The sequence below is a fragment of the Tetranychus urticae genome, chromosome 1 (assembly GCF_039701765.1).
Source record: "Tetranychus urticae isolate SD_2017Ah chromosome 1, NJAU_TeUrti_SD_1.0, whole genome shotgun sequence".
Taxonomy (NCBI): domain Eukaryota; kingdom Metazoa; phylum Arthropoda; class Arachnida; order Trombidiformes; family Tetranychidae; genus Tetranychus; species Tetranychus urticae.
In genome coordinates, this window is record NC_142958.1 from 6,057,996 (window position 1) to 6,079,162 (window position 21,167).

Genomic DNA, 21,167 nt, shown 5'->3' on the forward strand with positions numbered 1-21,167 from the left:
GGTAATGATTGAAAAAACCGCTATTTGAAACAGATAAATTTATGATTCAATACAGTATCTGTACTTGTACTCGTTAGGAGCAAGTATCAGATTCCTTATCAGTATCTATATTTCTCATCATCATTTCATTTTATTTTCATTTGGTGTAACAATTTACTATTATTATTCATATTATTAGTGTATTTAGTAATTAAAGCCAGTGTTTATTTCTTGGAGATTGCCATCACTCAACTTCTGGTTAAAGGTAGCTTTGTAGATTGATGTGTTTTTATACATTTTTTTCACTCTAATTTACATTGAACATTTTGGTTGACAATGTTTGATTTTTTTTCTTGATTAATCTGACATTGAGTGTTTTGTGATTGAACTGTGATCTGAAAAGCCACCACGGATAACGTATTTACCAAATCAGATTCATCAGCACTATCATAAAAATTCATGGATTGATATTCTTCGTGGATTTTCAGTGGAAAGATTATTACGGGAAGTGACTTGGTGTGATAATCTAATGATTCAATTTTGTTATTAACTTTATTGTTTACTTAACCATTTTGCTTGGACTTTATTCTTATGCCCTTCTGATCCAAACATCGCTTCATCAGTGAATTGAATTTTTGGAAGCATTAATATATTGGATGACCAGTTTAATTATCTTGATGAATCACATCAACCTTTGACCAAGTGATCTTGCTATTCTGATTAATGGAACTATACAAATCAACTGAGTGACATATCTACACATTTTTTGCCTGACGATCTTCTTTTGGTTAATCTTAGGTTTATTCAAAACCTCAAGACTATATCTACTCTTGTAGCTTGTAACTTACTCATTGAACACTGAGTAATAATTGATAGCTGATTGCCGTGATACTCTGCAAATTGGATGAAATAAATTGAAAACTATTTAGATTATTTTCCAAGCTCTTATCTCGACTTCTGACATGGCATTTCTATTATAGTATGGCGAGATTATACATATTCACATTTTGCTCATAGTTTTTAAAGCCATTGTGACCATGCCTAGCTCCATTAATGGAACTGTAAAATTGATCATATCAAAATGTTTATTTCTGCTGCTGTTGGTTTTCATTTCAATTTCTTCAATTAGTTCATTATCTCAATTTTCTCAGTCTGGAGATCCTTCAGATTCTGGGTATCTTCAAATTCCTGATCACCAGGGTGTCATTAATAAGCTATATTATTATCGACTGCCAATAAGCCCTGTGAAATTTCAGCAAATTAAACATCTAACCATTAAAGAGGTCGACAGAAATGGTTTACCAGAATGGTTAATGTTGAGAAGAGAAAAAGATCGATGGGAGCTAATCGGTTTTCCCCAAGACCAGGATAAGGGTATTCATTTCTTTCAAATTGAAATTCAGAACAAAGATGATACCAAAATCGCTGATGTATTCACTATCGAAATCACTCATGTCTTACCATCACTGTTTTCTTCTTCCATTTCAACAAATCCAATCGGTAAAAAAGAAAATTGTATTATTCAACTGATAACTACGTTTAACTCAATACTTGACGTGTGGAAAATCATAGCCTACTTCATTCCATCCAAGCTCAGACAAGAAATCAATTTATCTGCAAAGCTAATCGAGTTCACAAATAATCTTGAAGAGATTGATGATCCCAATATTTTAATGACACAATGGTCACAACGTCTTTTCTCTATCACACAAAAAGAAGAAAAAGATGGAACCAGGAAATATCAATTAACTATTGAGAATCAAGAATGCTCTGAAGATAAAGCTCAATTGTCAAATGATGGTTATAATTGGAAGCTTAAAAAATTAGGTTTGGAGTTCCGTTTCATTAGAGTCATTAAATCGCCTTTACAATCCGATGGCAGCCTCTTTGAAGATGTTTCAGCATCTCCTTTGGATGAATTAAATCCATCTAGAGCATATCTCAAATCTTTAGTGCCTGTCTCCATTAACTATGACAATTCGCAACGTCGTCATGCTCGTCGGCATCTACCTGATATTAAACCAACACCTAGCATTTACCCTGATTTTATGACTATTTCAACATCTTTAATTTATCCCAATCTGGATGAAAACAATGAAATAGAGCCTAGTCAATTATCACGAATCGTACCTTCATTGACTAGTCCTAGTGCTTTTCCGCCATCTTCTAACATACCTGGATCACCATCCGTGACTCCTAGAATGCCTGATAACTACGGTGTAGGTGGCAATGATCATTCTCATTTCCATCCCATTCTTTATACTACACCTACACCTTCTGCTGAGCCACCCAGTGTTTTTATTGAAGGCTTGTCAACACCAACACCTATCCTTCCTAGTAGTAAAATACCAGATTTATCATCTTCAGCTTTGATTCCTGATCTGGCTGCTTCATCTGTTGATCTCATCTCACCAACTCCAACCTTTGGCTTAGGAGTCAGTACAGTCAGGGTTGATGAACCTATTATATTTGAAGGCACTGATAAAACTTCCGGTGAAAAAACAAGTGAACCATCAAGACCGGAGATTACTGCAAATAGTAGACCAGAACTTCGCGCTCGCATACCAAAATTGGCTCCCACTGCGGGTAAATATTGGACCTATAAGATCCCAGAAAATACCTTCATTGATCGAGAAGATGGTTTAACTCATAAACTAAAATTAGGCTTCTATCGAGTAAGTTCTTCTATGAAAGAACGAGTTCATCCACCGAAGGACTTTTGGATTCAATTTGACGCTGAAAATCAAGTTTTAACAGCTTTTCCCACAGATGATGATGTTGGTGTTTATGAAAACCAATTTTATCTGGAAGCAGTTGATTCAGGTGGATTATCTAATGTTGAAAATATTACCATTCATGTGAGACAACATACTTCATACCGTAAATTTCCATACAATATTACTTTTTACCGGGTTTATTGGGATCCATTACGAATTACAACAACCATTGAAGCGTTGAGAACTTTTGCCCAAATTGTTTCTCAATTGAATGGTGACTATGACATTGATAGTTTTATTGTCCAACATTTGACCAAAGAAAGCATTGATGGCAGAGATTACTGGACAATTGTTTCAACTAATGACAGTATTCCTGCTTACCCTTGCCCAACCAAAAAGATTCAACAACTGTATAATCGATTGGCAGATAAACAATCAAAAGGTCAATATGCATTACCAAGTGAATCTTTAATTAGTAAAATGAATAAAATGTTTACTATTGACGGGGTTGGATTATCAATAAGCTGTTCAAAACCTAATACTGCTGCCGAGAAGCCTGAATTAAGGAATCCAATTGAAGTGTTGAGATTCCATTTGGGTGAAGTTTTCCGCTACAAGATTGCTGAAAACATGTTCTATTCTGGACGAGGGCGTAATACTTATAATCTGGAACTCAGTTTATATGATGGATTTGGACGTATTCCGCCCCAAGATGGCTTTGTCAAGTTTAATGAGAAAACATTTGAAATTATTGGTTTAGCTGATGATAGAAAATATATCCGAGAAAATGAATTTAATCTGGTTGCTCGGGATCGTGAATCTGAAAATGATGCTTCTGATGCTTTCGTTATCGTAATTGATGATCCTTGGAATGAAGACGAAATAAGTTTCACAGTAACCATTGGTCTATCAATAAATGAGAAAATGGGAATTGATGATAAACTTGATATTGCTCATCGTATTGCTACCAGTATTTTCAACGATTCAGACACGAGTTCATTGCGAATTCTTAAGATCATCAAACGTAATTATACTTTCATGCAAAGTGGATATTATACTGGTACAGAGACTAAAAACCCCGATTTATCAGACATTGATGAAGATGAAAATGTAATTGAGAGGCGAAAACGCTCTGATCCTTATGATAATTCAATCGAAGAAGGTTCAATTCATCAAATGTATGAATATGTATGGACCAACAAAACTGAACCTCTATTAGCTAAAGGCGGTGAATGTCCTTCTACTGATATTCAGACTCACATTTTACATAAATTATTCAAACCTGATACAACATTTGAAACTTGGGACGAAAAATTTGCTGATAAATATCGAATAATGTCTATTGAATTTAAACCTGTTGGTAAATGTTCTAATTACATGACATCTCGTGAAGTGTATCGTGACAATGTGAAACCCAACATTATACCAGAAAGAGACATTACTCATGAAACTGTTGATAATGTAAATTATGGTCAGCCGACTTCTAAAGATTATGATGTTCATACAAATGAATTAGATGACTATTACCTCAGAACAATTATACCTGCAATAGCAACAGTTGCAGTATTACTGGTAGTTCTTTGTGTGATTGTCTGCATTTTGGTCAAATGTCGTCGTGATATCGATAAAAATCGCTTTGACATGACCATTCGCCCTGGAATCGATGGCTACCCAACAGAAGTTGATGCATTTATTCAAAAAGGTCGCCGACCTGTGATATTACAATCAGATTATCAGCAAAATTTACCCATGAACACGATGATGGTTACATATAACCCGACTCGTCAACAAACCTATTCCATGGCTAATATCAATAAATCTTCATATCATGCACTTGCTCATGCTGTGGAGCAAAGACGTCAACCTCCACCTTACAGATGAACGATTTTTTTTTCTTTTAAACTCTATTGTGTAAATCAACTTGTAAAAAACACCGACAATCTAACGGTCGCCTTAATCAGGTTCCAATTAACTTAATGAACTCATGGACATGAAGGCGATAATTTCATGATCAGTCTAATTACCTGTGCGAATATTAAAAGACGAATTATATGTAATGAGATTACATTTTCACGAAAGAAATATTGTTGCTCCATCATCTTAAACTTTAACCTGCTAATCTTCTCATATCATTTATCCCACCTTTACTTAATCAGCAATATCACAAAGCCTCGAAAAAATATCCTTAAACCTGTTTGTGCCAAGTTTCCTTTCACCTACCTATCTAATTCAAAACTTTTTGGTCTAAATGGTTATCAATCAATTATATGAAACTCCTTTATATCACTCACTTTTTAAAATTAACGCGTTGCAATGGCTAAAGGAAACGAGTAAAGTAATAATCAAGCATAAAGTGAAAAATGAGGACATCTGAAGATGAAATTACCACATTTTTAAATAGATTTCAGCTGTGGTAATAAGGTGCCTACGGATCTTCAAAGCTATTAATCATAAAGAACCCGAGTTCCACGTCTAGATTCAATTTGTTTCACCAATTCCTGTCAACTCATCTGATTAACATGAGAAGCATTTTTTTCTTCCTCATAAAGTCACCCATCATTCAAACTGGTCTTTTTAAATCAAAATATATTACCCAAATATATTATTCCGCACATATTATCTCAATTGGTGATGTTAATCACAATCAACTTGGTGATAGGAACCAAGTGTTACAACAATATTGTAATTGATACAACAAAAAGTGCAACTAGCAAATTGAACATATACCTCTTCAACTAATTCAAACTCGTTCTTCAAAAGCAAAGAAATTTTTGTGATTTAATTTTATGTTGTTTTTATTCGAACAATTGACTTTTCAGACATGTTGTGTTGTCTTACCATTTTTTTAATTCAATCTTTCCTTCTTCAATTCAATAACCAAAAATTAACTAGGATCAATGGAGCCTACTTTGGTTTTATAAAAGTTTTGGAATTGATCGAAATAATTGTCAAACAAATTAAACAAAACATCAATGGGTGAAATGTGGAAAATGTGGAACAAATCAGGATAAAGAATGTTTAGCTTTACTTAAACAAGTTAATGATTGCATTTAAACACACAATCAATAATGGCTGCCATGTTTGACAAAATGGCTTCATAATCAATCAACCAACTATAAAATTTTTCTCACCATTGGTATTCATTTGATCCAAACGGATTTTTGCATTTTTCATTCAAACGACATTGATTTTTGTGAATGGTTAGACTTTGGACCATTAGATCATGACTTTAAATGATTCAACAGTCTCATTTGTATATCATTTAATTGATCACAAATAATAAAGATCACAGGCAAATTGTATAAAGGAAAAAACTTGCTTTTACTGTCGCGTAAATCATTCTGCGAGCGTGATGCATAAAGCCTAAATTACAGCTAAGTGCTACGCAAGTCAATCTCTTTTATAATATATGTTTGACAACAAAATGAAAATGATTATTGATTATAAGATGAATTAGAAATATAATGTTTTACTATTCACAATTAAAAATATTTGTCATCCTATCCTTTCAACGACATTCGAGTGGTCAGCCTAAGCTCTATCAAAACCAAGATGAAAGTTCTAGTGGACCATCTTCATCAACAAGAATTCATTGCCAATACATTCACTTTGATCATTTTGATTTGATTTGATTGCTTTTCGAATGTTATTGTAAGATTGACAGTTATATGAGACTTTGCATTGATTTGTGAATAATTTTCCTAAAGAGCAAAAATCTCTGGTTCGTTGGATAGCGAAAAATAAAATATTCTAGTTTGTCTTTTAGCGAACACTTTTCAGAGTATTAAAAAGATAGCACATAAAAATTAAAGAGTTAATCAATATCAACTGAAATAGAGTTTCTAATTAATCTCATTAACTTTAATCTACTGTTTTTTGTTTGATAGAAATGTTTTTTTCGTAGTTCTCTCTAAACTAATAGATGGCGATCATTGCATCTACATTGCAGTTTTTTTTTCAAATGTACGTCTTATACATAACTGAGGTTTTAAACACCATATTATTGTTGTTTAGTTGGTTCCTTAAGTAAACCTTCATTTTGTTTGATTGATAATTAACTAATTAGCTACATTTACATTTAAGTTCATTGACATCAATTTTCTAGTTTTAATAAAATGTTAATAAGTTGAACAACGACTTTGAATTGTTATTAAATCTCAACCTTAAATCATCTTCATCATATTCACCCTCGCTATTGCCATCCCCACCATTTTCATCATCAATAACATATTCAATGAGATAAAAAACCTTACGAGGTTAGTAATTTATTTGTGTATACCAAGCAGAAACACCTTTTGGAGTTATGGGAGCCCGTCAGAGTAACCCTGGAGGAGGAGGAGGAGGTGCTGGTGGTGGTTGTAGTGCAACAGCAACAGCATCCTCATCTAGAGTTCAAAATGAATCAGGTCTAGGTGATTCTGGACCTGGTAATAATGCCGGCTTTGCTGGCCTGTTGTCGAGTTCATTATGTCAAAATGGTTCAATGTCCAATAGATCAAGGCCAATTGCTTCAAGTTCGGGTAATACAAGTGGCAGTGGTGTCTCCGATTGGAGGCAACGAGCACGATCTTTGACCAATGTAATTAATACCTCTTCCGCTCACCATTCGCACAATGCAAATTCCAACTCAAATGGTCAACCCTTTGTGACTGTATCCCCTTTAGGACACTCATCGTTTGGTTTATCCGCATCTCCTGATAGTTTGACGTCAATTGATGATCTAACCTTCGGTCGAGTCTTCTCTGCCCATTCTTTGCCTGTACAACTCGTACCTTTTAATGGTATCGTTTCAACTACTAACTAATTAATTTTCTATATTAATGACATTTCCATTCCTCTTTAACTTCTATTCCCTTCTTTTAAAATCAATCATAATAGTCAGGTTATCATTAATGAAATAAATTAATTGCGCATCCTTGATCGTTACAGTAACCACTATCGAAGCCTAGCTTTCTTTCTCCATCAACTTGTCTTTCAAGCGTCACTTAGTTTCCTTAGAGAGAATAAGTATCAATTAAATATCATTCGCACTATATAAATAACCTTGAATCTGTCACATTAACATTCTCAAAACTTTAGCCTGATTCTGTGCTTTTGTAATATTTTTTTTACATAGAAACAGTCAATCATTTTCTCCAAACTTTCATTCACCTTTTTTCAGTATTACCTTTTGTTTACTTATTTACTAGCATTACCATGTTTTTTATATCACTTTTAGTTGTATCTTGTATAGATTTCTGTCAAGCTGATCAATTTTCTTTATTCATCTATTCTATACAATTTCATATTTCCAAGAATCATACCTTTATACCAGCACAATATTCAGCTGACTAGATCGTTGGCAAAATTTGTTCTCAGTTTCTATACTGTATTTTTATTCCTATAGATTACTCGTTTCCATTTTCTCGTAGTTACATCTAGACTGTTCATCTTTCAATTTCACTTTGTAATAATTTTGCAACTAATAATAATTTACCATTTGGCTGTTATGAACAGTGATGCATTGTGATCGGTAGATGGTGACTTGAGAGTCTTACTTAGTGTTTAATGATCGATATCTTTTCTTCCCAGCATCTCCATGTACCATTCGTTTTAAACACATTATCTTTGTTTTTTTATATTTTGTTATCCAACAGGAATTAAGTGCCCTGTCTGTTCTAAGTCAGTATTGCCTGATGATGTTGAATGTCATCTAGTAATGTGTCTTACCAAACCCAGAATAAGTTATAATGGTAAGATCAAAATCACTTTTTTCTACTATTCTGAATATCTTTTGTTTCAATTTTAAGCTCGTATTACAGATATAAAACTATTGATTCCATCTTTATTTTAATCTTTTCAAACTCTTCTCACTATCTCTTTGTACAGAGGATATACTTACAGAAGATAAAGGAGAATGTGTAATTTGTTTGGATGATCTGAGTCAAGGAGATACCATAGCTAGACTTCCTTGTCTTTGTATATATCATAAATGGTAATATCAATGTTGTTTTCTTTTATTCATTTTGTCCATTATTTTTCCTTATTTTTATTCCTATTTTTTTTCCTTATCAATTTACATTTGCAAGTATATTTGAATCTAATCATTGTCATTTTGTATTTTATCTCCATTCTAGTTGTATTGATGCTTGGTTTGAAGTTAATCGTTCTTGCCCTGAACATCCATCAGACTAATTTTCAAACCAAAGGCCTATCCAAAGTGATGAATGATTATTTCTTTGATACACTACAGATCATCATGTTTACAATTTATCACGCTCAGACTTGTAAAATACAAGATATCAAGATCCAAGGAAACACAAAGAAAAAAACAAGAATGAAAACAACTTGTGAATCCGAATATCATGTGAATACTATAAATCTATCATTCGGCAAGATTGTTGTAACGATGATCCGTTAATTGTTTGTAACATTATTTTTTTGCTTGTAAGCAAAAGATTTTGCTTAACAGATCATCTAACTCTCTCCCTCTTATCCACTCTTATTTTTAACATCAACCTTGTAACTATCAAAAGACCTTTTTTGTTAAAAATCACAATCAAACACATTGTTTTAATAGTACAGATAGAAATACTTTATCAACTCTGTAAATCTTAGCTTTTCGCTCTTATGCATTAGATTTTCGTTTTTCTTTATTCGCTTTTACTTTCAAATATACTTTTCCTTGGCTAACCTTTTTGGTCATTTAGATTGCTAACTGTGATATATATGTCTTACAACTAATTAACAAGCAAAAATCAATGGTCTTAGATTTCACTGTTTGAGGTCAAACAATTGAAAGTCAAATTGTTTTCATTCTCCTTTACACTTGAAATTTTCCTTTCCATGTGTCACACTTTTGAATGAAATTTAGGGCTTCTTGATTTTTGTTTTTTGTCCTTTTCCTTTATATATTTTTCACATCAATCACATTATATCTACATGAATTGTCAACTATTCATTCATCAATTTCATTTCTGGAGTAATTTTCTACCTTCAATTGTATCAACTTAAATCATTTGATTTATAACCATTCAAGTATCTTTACCATCGCCATAATTTTGAAATCTTGAAGTGAATGGTGAATTTCATTCCATCCTGCAAACAATAGTACCATCAAACACCATTAAACCATCAAACTTATAGTTTTGTTAATTTCATCGACTTTCCTCTTTCACCAACATCGCTCATTTCCTCGTTTTCATCGTAGATCAAACCCGCAAAGATATCAAATTGATGCATTTGTTTGACTTTTCACTTTGTACAATTAAACAAAATACATAAAAGATTTTCATTGTTCTACCGTAAATGGCCAGGATTAATGTTCATCCTTCATCTTTAACCTGATTAACACCATCGTTATAAACAAAACAGTGCCTTTTGATTAATGATATTGATTATGCTGATGACTCAAATCGAAAACTAAACTTGAAAATGTTAATTTTTATCCTGAAAATCATGTAACTTTGTTTAGATTATACTCACTGCTGCATTAATGTCATCACCATAACTATCATCTTGATTATTATTCTCATTTAATCTTCCTACCCTTTCTTTCCCCGATGTTTTATGCTTGTTATCAATGATCAAAAATAAAACTTCATCCTTCATTGTACTGTTATTGTACTGATAATCTTGAAACGTAGTTTTACTTAAACCATCCAGCAACAATTTATACCTGAGAAATGAGCTGTGCTAAGCAAAAGAAGCATGAAAATGTCCAAATTATATGCGATAAATTTTATGTATTTTGTGAAATCAAACAAGTGCAGATACAAACTTTTCCCCTAATAGGCTAAACATCCTTGTTAATCAGATTTCTCATATTCAATAAAGATTATTGTACCAGAGTTCAGATTGAAAGTTCGGCTAATTTATTCTTTAAACCCAATTTTAATTTATCTCGATCTTCACTCAATATGAATTTTACATGTTAAATTTTATGAAAAGAGCGAAAATCTTATACTGTTTAAAACTATACACCGAAATATCAAAAGTGAAAAGAATGAAGAAAATCATTGAGAAGTTTAAATGGACGTAATAACAAAAGATCCCTCATTATTTCATAGGTTTAGGAATACAACAAATGTGGAGCTGTCAGGTATTTACTTTGAGCAATTAAGTTACTCCAAAGAGGACTTGGATATGTTCGAGATAGTAATTTAGTAGTATTATGAGCTGGTAGTTTCAGTAAAGCACAGGGTACTTGGGAAACGGTAGCGATTTCGAGCAAATGTGATTCAAGGCTATCAGTTATCATATCAGGCGAAAGGATTTTCTTTTGAAATAATCGTTCCAATACAGTATCTGGACTTGAAACTTTGTTCTCTATGTATTGAATATAATCCGTTCTATTAGCCTCTCGAGCAACGATAACGAAATAGATATCCTTTGGCAATAGTTTTCCATACTGATCGATACACTTGGTAATCAGGTGAGTAATGAGCCAAGAATTGACAGATAGAACTCGTTGATTGATTTGAAAGCATAAAATGGCATCACTTATTTTGAATAATCTGCCAATTGTTTCTTGTAATTCAGCATCGTCTGATTTTTTGAGCACCAATGATCCAACAAGACCAGAAGTGATAATTTGAGATTTAGACGGATGACCAAAGGTGATAAATATCATTTTAAGTTCCTCTGATTTAAATTCAGGAGCTGGTGTTGCTGGTTCAAATGTCAGAGTAAATGAAGAAACAGTTTTGGATGTTAACTCAAATTCACCATCATCTTCTTCATCATCCAAATTGACAGCTCGTGAAGTTGGCTCCTTAATATCACCGAAAAATAGATTCATCTTGATAAAATAAAAATTATTGACTGATCAACTTATTTATTAATGAAATCAACAAAAAACGAATTGTCATTCAATAACTAAACAACATATCATATGGTTTGTTGAAGTTCCCAATGCATGGAAATATGAAGTAAAAGTAAAACTCAATAGATGGCGATGTAAAAACTTTTTCAAAATTAAATCAAATCAAATTAAAATCAATAAATTTTTATTTTATTTGTTTTTCGGCTGACATTTGAATAGACCGTGTACTCGTTTATTTAGTTAAATTGTTTGTGTCTGAAAACAGTCAACTTAAACTTGGTTCATTCGCAAGAACTTAGAACTTGATTGATAGATTTCTTGCTCAATAGACCCATTTTAGTTTAAATTATCATTACTAGCAGATTTTACGGGGTTTTATTCATGTTACCGGATGGAAATTTAATTCAGTGCATTGATAATTGGTAAATTAAAATACCATTCGATTAAATATCCTTTTACTCTTGAAGGCTTCGCAAAATTATGTGCAATTCCAAGAGAAATGTATGTTGAATCATAGTTTTATAATGCGGTCACTCACTTATGTACCGGCATCAAAAAACATGATTTATTATCATTAAAGCCCCTAATTAATAGAAATTTTTTAACTGAGATAGAAATTCAAGTCAAAAATTAACACAGAAATCTTTAAATTTAATGAATAAGAAACAATTAAGAAACGAGATAAAATCTTAGAATAGTTTCATCTCAGAGAAATGGCATCGATCTATTCGCTTCATTAGATCAATTTAATTTTCTCATACTTGTCTATTATTATATTTTTATCATCCATTTCTTAAATCCGCACAAACAAAGGAAAACATGATATCTGGAACTAACATAAGTTATGTATCACCAAAACCAGTTGCGTGTTGTTGAGACACCAAAAATCTCGGAAATTGGGAAAGCGTCCAGTATCCAGGACTATGAAGAAGAAACGAAATTGGTCGGAATTTCATTGAGCTTTTGAATCCATACTCGAGTGAAACAATTTCCTTTCTTTTTGTCAATCATATTTATCACGGTGCATCTGAATGGAAAGATAAATAGACTAATTGATTTGCAAGCAACAATTTGAGTCAGAATTTATTTATTCACATTCAACATACATTTAAAAGAAATAAGAGAGTAAAAGAGAGCAATGATGAATAAAGAGAGGAAAGAAAAATAGAGAAAAATTATAGATGAAATTGAGTTTGATGATGAGATACATGGACCAATAATGATCCTTAAAGTCCACTGGTTATTTCAATGTTTGATGATTTTTTCCCTTGACGATTGTTAGTAGGATTTTCTGTTGGACTTCTGATGACTATTTCGATGACTCTTAAACCTCTTTCAATTGGATCAACAACGTGAAGTCCTCTAGGTTCCCAAAAAGTGTCATTTTGATTATCAATGAAAGCAGATATTTTTCTCATGTTACGTGAAAAATGAGTCTCAATACAAATATAAAGTAGATAGGCTGATAGACAGGCAAGGCAGCTTTCAAAATAGGAATACCAAGAGGTTTCTGCTTGGTGGTACATCTTATTTAAGGTATTAACTAGATGGTCAAAATGTTGTCTCTCAATAAGACCTTCTAATTCAGCAGGAAATTTGGTCTGAAATTTAATCATAGTCCCAGCTGAGTAATCTCTTTGGATGAATATTTTTTTAGCTTGATTTTGCTGTTGTTGACAACTGGTTGGGCCATTGGAATGACATGAAGGTTCCATTGCTTTTACACAATCTTCTAATTGAACTAATCACACTAATAGGTTTGGTTATGATGATTCAACAGTATCATTTGTAAATTATTTAATTGATTACAAATAATGAAGATCCAGGTAATTGTACGAACAAGAAAATCTGAAGAGTTTAACGAGACCTAATTTTAGTGTCGACACATTTCACTCACCTATATTCTAATAGATGGCGGCAGATTCCAAAAACCTAACGCCTGGCATTTGCTTCATTCAGTTGTGTTGTTGTCTGTAAATTGTTGGTTCCTTTCCTCAAGAAATCCTTCATTTTGTTTGATTGATAATTTACAAATTAAATTTCTTTTATATTTAAGTTCATTGACATCGATTCTCTAGTTTTAATAAAATGTTAATAAGTTGCACAACGACTTTGAATTGTTATTAGATCTCAATCTTTAATCATATTCATCACATTCATCCTCACTATTGCCATCGCCACCATTTTCATCATTAATAACATATTCAATGAGATAAAAAACCTTACGAGGTTAGTAATTTATTTGTGTATATTTGTCGAATTGCTTTTTTTGGAGAATGTACTATACAGCTTTCATTGATTATTGGTCGAGGTTCTTCAGCAGTTTGATATAATTTAGTGCTACATTGATGTTTACCCATGCAAAATAACTTGGTTTTATGCGGCTCTTAAAACGCTCCCCCTGAAAATTCATCTATTTCGACTTATTATTGATTGCATTGATACTATACTTTTTTTGGAAGAAAAAATATTAAGAAAGTGGAAAACTCAATTACGATATCTATATAAGCATGCCATTATACTTGTTATATCTTGTTTATCTGTTACAAATTGATGTTTTTTATTCTTACATTGACAGTGAATGAGACTTGAATCATTGGTTTCCATTTTCCTTTTCATCTTGTGCCGGGAACAAATTTGAGGAGAGTTGATAATCATGCTGTTTAACGAGAAGGTTTTAGATCTCGCCTTGAGTCAGATTGGTCTTAATATTGGATGGCAGTCAATGTCTCAGCAGTCCATGAGAATATTGCAAACTCTAGTTATCAAATATATTCGTGAACTTGGTAAAGCAACAATGGGCTTTGCTAATAATGGAAATCGACATGAAGCGTTTCTTAGTGATTTAGTTCTTGCCATGAGGCAGATGAACGTCAGCCTTGAAGAAATCCAAGAGTATATCAATGAAGTTGACAGTGTTCCTTTCATCAAAGGGAATTGTATTCCTTTGTATCCCTGTCCTCCACCAAAAGGATATGTGCGGATAAACTTCCCTGGCGTTGATGAAATCGCAACTAGGCCAGAATATATGGAGCCATGGTTACCATCTTTAAATTTTGGCGATAAATCAGAGGAAAAAGATACAGCTAATGGTACTTCAGGTGAAACAAATGGTCAAGATGGTCCCACTGAAGGAGAAACTTGTCCAAATGGTGATGGCAATATGAACGATCCGAAAAATGGGGTAGCTCATGAAAGACTAAATGATCATATTTATTTATCTTCTGTTTACATTGACGCTGAAGGAAGAGTTGTTGGTATTGGAGGTAGAGAAGGAGTTGCACCTGACAGTCGTCTACCACCTAAAGATGACTACGAAGAAAAAAAGATTGCAGAAGAAGAAGAGAAAAAGAGGAAAAGTTTAGAAGCTGAAGAACAAGAAAGGAAAAAGAAACAAAAGGTCGAAGAAGTAAATAAGCCAATCAAAACTAAAATCAAAGAAAAGCCTTTAACTAAATTAAAAAAAACCGACACTGGTCTGAAGAAAAAAGGACCCTTATGGGTCAAAGGAAATACCAAAAAGAAGTTACTCGTCAAAGTTTCCCTCTCTGGCTTACACAGTGGTACACCGACCGCTAAACCATCGCCATCATTAGCATCTCGTTCACCCACTGACTTTCTCGATGATGACGATGATGACGATGATGAGTTTGACAGTCTTTATATCAATTCCAAAGAAAATAGTAAGATCGACGAAGACACAAGTGCTAATTATGAAAACACAATCAACGAAGTTATTGAAAGATCTCGCCTTGAGAATGATTTGGAGCCTGGAGAAATTCCTGATTACGATTTCGACTTCAAAGATAGCAATCTAGATGTAAAAAATCCTAAACTCAAGAAAATCAAAAAGAAGATTTTAAAAAAGGGAAAGAAAAAAGATTCTTTCGATCTTACCATCGACAATGTGATAAAAACCTCATTAGGAAGTGAAATTGCTTCTGACGAAGATAAAAACGTAAAGGACAACGTGTATACATTCAGTGAAGAAAATAATTTAGATGTAAAATTAAAAGAAGACACAGGCGTTGATGCTAAGGAGGCGGCGAAAATACTTGTTTCGCTCTCTGAGGATGTTCCGAAGAAGGTGAAGAAAGCCGATCTAAAGAAATCATTAAAAGTTTCGTCACCTCCACCACCAGTCATGTCAACATTCGTTGGGACTAAAGGATCTAATGCATCTTTTCCCAAGGTTGCGCCTGGAAGTACACCTATGTCACCTAATTCCAACCCGACTATGTTTAACAATCCATTCTCATCACCACTTCGATCACCACCTCAACAGCCAATACCAACTCCACCACTGTTTTCAGACTTTTATCAGCTGGGTACACCAATGTCTTTCCAATCAACTTCAAGTAAATCAACGCCATTGCCAAAGCCCCCTCTTAAAACGTTAGCTGAAAAGAAAGCTCTTCCGCCAATTGATGAAAATCTTCTTCTGAAAAAAGAAAAGAAAGAAAAGAAAGTTAAAGAAAAGGCAGCAGATAAAAAGAAAAATAAGGAAAAAGAGCGAGAAAAAGAACGTGAAAAGAAACGAGAAAAAGAAAGAGAGCGGGAACGAGAAAAAGAGAGAGAAAGAGAAAGAGAGCGAGAAAAAGAAAGAGAGAGAGAACGAGAGCGAGAGAAAGAAGAAAAAGTTAAAGAAAAAGAGAGAGAGCGGGAAAGAGAAAGAGAACGAGAACGAGAACGCGAAAGAGAACGAGAACGAGAAAAAGAGAAAGAAAGAGAAAAGGAGAGAGAACGAGAAAGAGAGAAAGTAAAGGAAAGAGAACGAGAAAAAGAAAGAGAAAAGATCAAAGTTAAAGATAAAGATAAACTGAAAAACATCGATAAGGATTATATAAAGCACGAAGTTAAGGAGAGTAAAAAGTCGAAAAAGTTGAAAAAGACCAATAACGACGATACCTGGACGGATAAAAAGAGTGACAACAACATTAGTTCAAAATTATCAATCAAAGCCTTTACTCGGCATGATGAATCACCTGTAGCATCACCAGCATCTTCTTCATCATCAACTAAATTAGTGATAAGAACACCTCCTTTATCAGAAACTGTTGATCAGAACAAAGGTAAAAAAGACTCCAAGAAAAAGAAACAAAAGGCCATTACTTCTCCATCTATCGATGAACCACCAAATAAGAAAGCTAAACAAATTGTGAAGGAAAAAGGCAAGGAAAAGAGTAAAGTGAAAGATGATAAAAAGAGTAAAGACAAATTAAAAGACGACGCTTCATGTGTTTTAATCACCGAAACAATAACTAAAGAGGAAAGAGGACAACAAGAAGATAAACAATGGTACTGTCCAGTTTGTAGTAATCCTTATGATGGTCAGGTTGAAATGATTGGTTGTGATGGTTGTGACGACTGGTATCATTGGACATGTGTTGGTATCAAGGAAGACCCAGGAGAAGAAGAATCGTGGTTCTGTGTTAGATGTATTCAAAAACAGAAGGCTATTGAAACAAAAGTGTTGAAAAAGACTAAAAAAAGTGACAAACCTAAACAATCTAAAGCTGGAAAATCTTCGAAGACATCTAAAGTTGGATCATCATCTTCATCTTCATCGTCATGGTCTTGTGCTGTATGTAATAAGTCTAGTAACAGTAAACCTTGTATTTGTTGTGATTCTTGTGACGGATGGTTTCACTGGCCTTGTGTTGGAATCGTTGTTCCTCCGAATGAAGAAGACTCTTGGTACTGTGCGGACTGTATAAAAACTCAATGATATTAAAATTATTATATAATATTTCAGAATAAATTAATGATAATTAAGAAAAATATACCCAATCTGAATATTTACTGTATATGCTCTTTCTAATCATAGATTATTGTTAAAATAGTCTATCATACGACAATGTTAATTAAAAAAAAGTAAACCAACAACTTCAACAGTTATTTTAATATATTATTGTTACTTTCTCGTCATCAGGTGGCACATTAAGTCTTTGAATCTCAACCATCAGCAGTGCCAATTCAGTTTTTTTACATCAATTAAATTATTTCCTAATCTAATTATTGACAGATTGTTTTTGCTAATTTTTTATCTACTAGTTAATTGATTTGTGAACATCATGCTACTCGATTAAAGGTTCATTCATCTACAATTATTAGTGATTATTGAATGAACATCAATTTTAACTTGTTGATTAAATTCTGGATCAATATTTCTCTCAAGCCTTGTAATTTTTTGGTTCTATTTTTGGCTCCATCTAATGATTATTCAGAAAGTCTTTGACAAAAAAGTGTTTTTACATTTAATATTGAAAATTGACCGAATGTTGAAAAGCTGACTCAATCAATTATCGGAGTCCAATAGAGGGCAGAACACCAAAAATACAAATTCATTGGTAAAAATTGATTAACAATTAACTGTAAGTACAATTTAATACATTAATTTTAGTAAATATCTAGTTTTTACATCTTGAAATACATTCTTTATTGTTTTTTGTTATCAGAGTTAACCTATTTTTGTCAATATAATAGACTAATCTAACATCAACCATATTCTACTTTTGACTCCTCTTTTTTCATTATTTAGATGGATAAGGATCAGACCCCTCTTGTTTACGGTCTTGGACTATCTGTATGCAATATCTGATAAAGTGTTTCATGTTCTGTGTTAATAACTTTCATCGGAAATGTATCAACAGCAAACTAAATCATCTTCAGCATCATCCAACAAATTTTTGGCACCCTCTCGCTTACCTCGTAAAGGTCTTTCATCAAGTCCAGTCCCTCCTCCATCCAAGCCACCAAGAACTTTTGCCCATGATGTCTATCTAAATGCCAAGAACAGTCTTCGACCCACTGGTACAGTTACTCCTATAGTGACTCGGCGTGTTCGTTCACCATTACCACCAATTACTTCCATAAAAGAGAAAGCCATCAATAGTCCATACCATTATTCTAATCATATTTATAGTTCCATTGATGATGACAAAACTTACTTTCGCAATGCTACTTTGCGGCGTCGGTCAAAAAGCTTCGAGCACATTTACGCTGAGCCTGAATCACCAATCAAAGATGATATTGAAGTTAGTGAAAAGTTCAGAAAACTCCGTAATAAAGTAACTCCAGCGGATGTTGATCCCTACATGGTTACAGATTTATTCAATGCAAAGGAAACCCCTAGTAAATCAAGTCGCATTAAGGATATTATAAAACAATCGTTTTCCGCCCTCCGACGATTTACTCGTTTAGCTCAATTTGATCGGCCAGAATTCGAGGATGACACTGCCAGCGAAATCAGTCCATCAGAGATTGCTGAACGTATTATCTATGTAAAAACCCTAAAACGAAATCATACTCTTGAAACCTCCGATTATTACAGCTCTGTAGCTGATACCAAAACAGAAGTTAGCCTTTGTCGATGTTGCTTGATCATAAAAGATGATGGGTCAACAACCATTATACCAAGAAATGTTAAGCTCAACAATACCAAGTTAATTGAGGAGTTAACCGATTTTCCTGGACTCGATTTTGATTACTATTGGTTCACTATTTGGACGAAAGACGATAAATTTCTTTATGCTTACTGTGAACGCCAGAATCGTTATAAACGCCGGGTTTGCATTGTATCTGATGTTTATTTTCCTGAACTGTATATAAGAATCTTTAAAGCCCTTGGTAGTAAGGAAAATATTGACCCACCGGTTATATCATTTCTTAAAAAGAAATGTTGTGCACTACCTGGAGACGATTTAAACTACCTTTTTCTTCTTAATGTTCAAGTTCCTTATGACTGCCAAATTAGTTTAACCAAACAATCAGATCTTCTTTATCTGATAAGCCCTTCCTTATTGATGATGTGCATCGCCACCTTGATTCATGAACGCCGAGTGGTACTCGTTTCACGTCAAGAACAACGCCTTATTTCATCTTGTCGTCAACTTGTTTCACTACTTTATCCACTTTCTTGGGATTACATGTTTTGGCCTTTAGTTCCTTCCAACCATTTGTCACTTTGCTCAGCTATTAATATGCCTTTCCTGATCGGTATTCAATCACGGAATGTGTGGAAGTTTATCAACGCCATTAAAAAACGTGATGATAAATTGCTTATCATTGACTTGGATCGAAATTTGGTTCTCATGGAGATTGGCGATGAGTCCAAAATAATTCCTGCTAAAATATCAAAAGCTGTTAAACTTGCTCTTGATTTATGTCTTTCTATGAATGATCCTCAAGATAAATACCGTGATGGAGTTACCAGAGAAGCCTTTATTGAAATGTTCATTGAACTCATAGGAACAGCTCGTCTCTTTGTGACAGAAGACAGTTTCTCGCGAGAAGCTTATATAGCATCAATTAAAAGTCGTAGTCATCAATCATTTCTTCAATGGTTCACCGAGACTCGGTTGTTTAACAATCACATTAAATTCAATCAGCTGCGATTAATACAATCACGAATCCATCCAAAATATAATCATTTCCTTCAAATGGGACTATTTGAGATGAAATCTCTTCAAATTATCAATGAAACTCAAAGTAAAACAACTAAATCTCTTTTCGGCAAATTCAAGATATAAATATCTTACCAATCAGTATCGAACCAAACTCTTAAGAAGCACCTTCATAAACAGATAAACAGCTGATGGTTTTACAAAAGATCTGAGACAAAAAACAAAGCAAAGTGTAATTATCATTTCCAACATCATGACCAAAATCAAAAGCCTTTCAAACTAATGTTTTTGTTTTGTTCATATTTTAACTCGCACTGTTATTATCATCACTTATTATCATTATTTTTATTATAAATTTTTGCTCTTACCACAATTTTAATGATCTAAATGTCGATAGAAGTTAATTTTTTACCAGCAAAATTAAATTTGAATAAAAAAACTGATTGTGTAAACAAATTATTACCAAGTGGATTCGGAAATCAACAAATGGTGAAAGTGTCGATTCAAATCCGATAAATAAACGTTTCAATCAGGGAAATTACTCTATCAATTATCCAACTATCAAATCTATTGAATATGATTAATCAACTGTCAGGTGGAAAGCTTCAAGTCATCACATGGAATTGATTAAGGCTATCATTAGCAAGAAACAACAACAGAAAATCTAATTGAAAACAAAAAATTGAAGTGAATTCTAATTCTTAATAGCAAGTCTGGCTCAGATGGCTTCAAATCCAATCCAGAGACAATCGATCGCCAAAATTGGTTTCAGATGCTCTGAACTTCATGCATTAGCGTAAATTCATGAAATACAACGAAATCAGTTGTTATCAAGATAATTCATTTTTCTTTGATTCACTTTCCTGTTTCCTTTCCTGGAATCTTTTGTTGTCATTTCAATCATTTATTTATACAATTCGTACATTTATTACAAACCAAATTAGAGGCAAAATCTCATTTTCATGACATCAGCTGACTCCACTCACTGTCTATTGAACCTAAAACGATTCCTATCATAATAAATGTACTAATAAGGTTATCCAAGTTGCTATTCATTGGTATAAATCACATTTCAATGTGTGTTGTCACTCAAATTTCACTGTCCATTGCAAATCTGTTAATTTTGTTCAATGCACCTGTTTTATTCATCAACTGAAAGATTTGGTTATTCAAGTTTTACATACAATTTGAGTTAAAATTTACATTCAAAATAATTTATAATTTATACTTTCAACAAATTATAACAATTAAATCAGCTAAGAT

The 21,167-nt window shown here is 33.1% G+C and overlaps 5 protein-coding genes across 6 annotated transcripts; 4 read left to right on the forward strand and 1 right to left on the reverse strand.

Annotated features, from left to right (window-relative positions):
- Positions 1-90: 90 nt before the first annotated feature.
- Positions 91-6,010, forward strand: LOC107362617 (uncharacterized). Its single transcript, XM_015929714.3, has one exon. The coding sequence runs from the start codon at positions 1,017-1,019 to the stop codon at positions 4,575-4,577; it is 3,561 nt and encodes a 1,186-aa protein (XP_015785200.1). The 5' UTR covers positions 91-1,016; the 3' UTR covers positions 4,578-6,010.
- Positions 6,011-6,708: 698 nt separating this feature from the next.
- Positions 6,709-10,308, forward strand: LOC107362440 (E3 ubiquitin-protein ligase ZNRF1). 2 transcript variants are annotated; one of them, XM_015929513.3, is made up of 4 exons: positions 6,709-7,477; positions 8,333-8,428; positions 8,565-8,670; positions 8,813-10,308. In XM_015929513.3, exons 1-4 carry the CDS (start codon positions 7,000-7,002, stop codon positions 8,868-8,870), a joined length of 738 nt encoding a protein of 245 aa, XP_015784999.1. In that variant the 5' UTR covers positions 6,709-6,999; the 3' UTR covers positions 8,871-10,308. The 2 variants fall into 2 exon arrangements, with proteins under 2 accessions (XP_015784999.1, XP_015785000.1); XM_015929514.3 differs by having other exon boundaries at positions 6,709-7,216.
- Positions 10,309-12,555: 2,247 nt separating this feature from the next.
- Positions 12,556-13,462, reverse strand: LOC107362441 (golgin subfamily A member 7). Its single transcript, XM_015929515.3, has one exon. The coding sequence runs from the start codon at positions 13,212-13,214 to the stop codon at positions 12,726-12,728; it is 489 nt and encodes a 162-aa protein (XP_015785001.1). The 5' UTR covers positions 13,215-13,462; the 3' UTR covers positions 12,556-12,725.
- Positions 13,463-13,471: 9 nt separating this feature from the next.
- Positions 13,472-17,385, forward strand: LOC107362438 (uncharacterized). The gene is made up of 2 exons (XM_015929511.3): positions 13,472-13,728; positions 14,078-17,385. The coding sequence occupies exon 2, from the start codon at positions 14,156-14,158 to the stop codon at positions 17,225-17,227; it is 3,072 nt and encodes a 1,023-aa protein (XP_015784997.1). The 5' UTR covers positions 13,472-13,728; positions 14,078-14,155; the 3' UTR covers positions 17,228-17,385.
- Positions 17,386-17,806: 421 nt separating this feature from the next.
- LOC107362439 (DENN domain-containing protein 2A) lies at positions 17,807-20,277 on the forward strand. The gene is made up of 2 exons (XM_015929512.3): positions 17,807-17,873; positions 18,041-20,277. Exon 2 carries the CDS (start codon positions 18,141-18,143, stop codon positions 20,028-20,030), a length of 1,890 nt encoding a protein of 629 aa, XP_015784998.1. The 5' UTR covers positions 17,807-17,873; positions 18,041-18,140; the 3' UTR covers positions 20,031-20,277.
- The last annotated feature ends 890 nt before the right edge of the window (positions 20,278-21,167 follow it).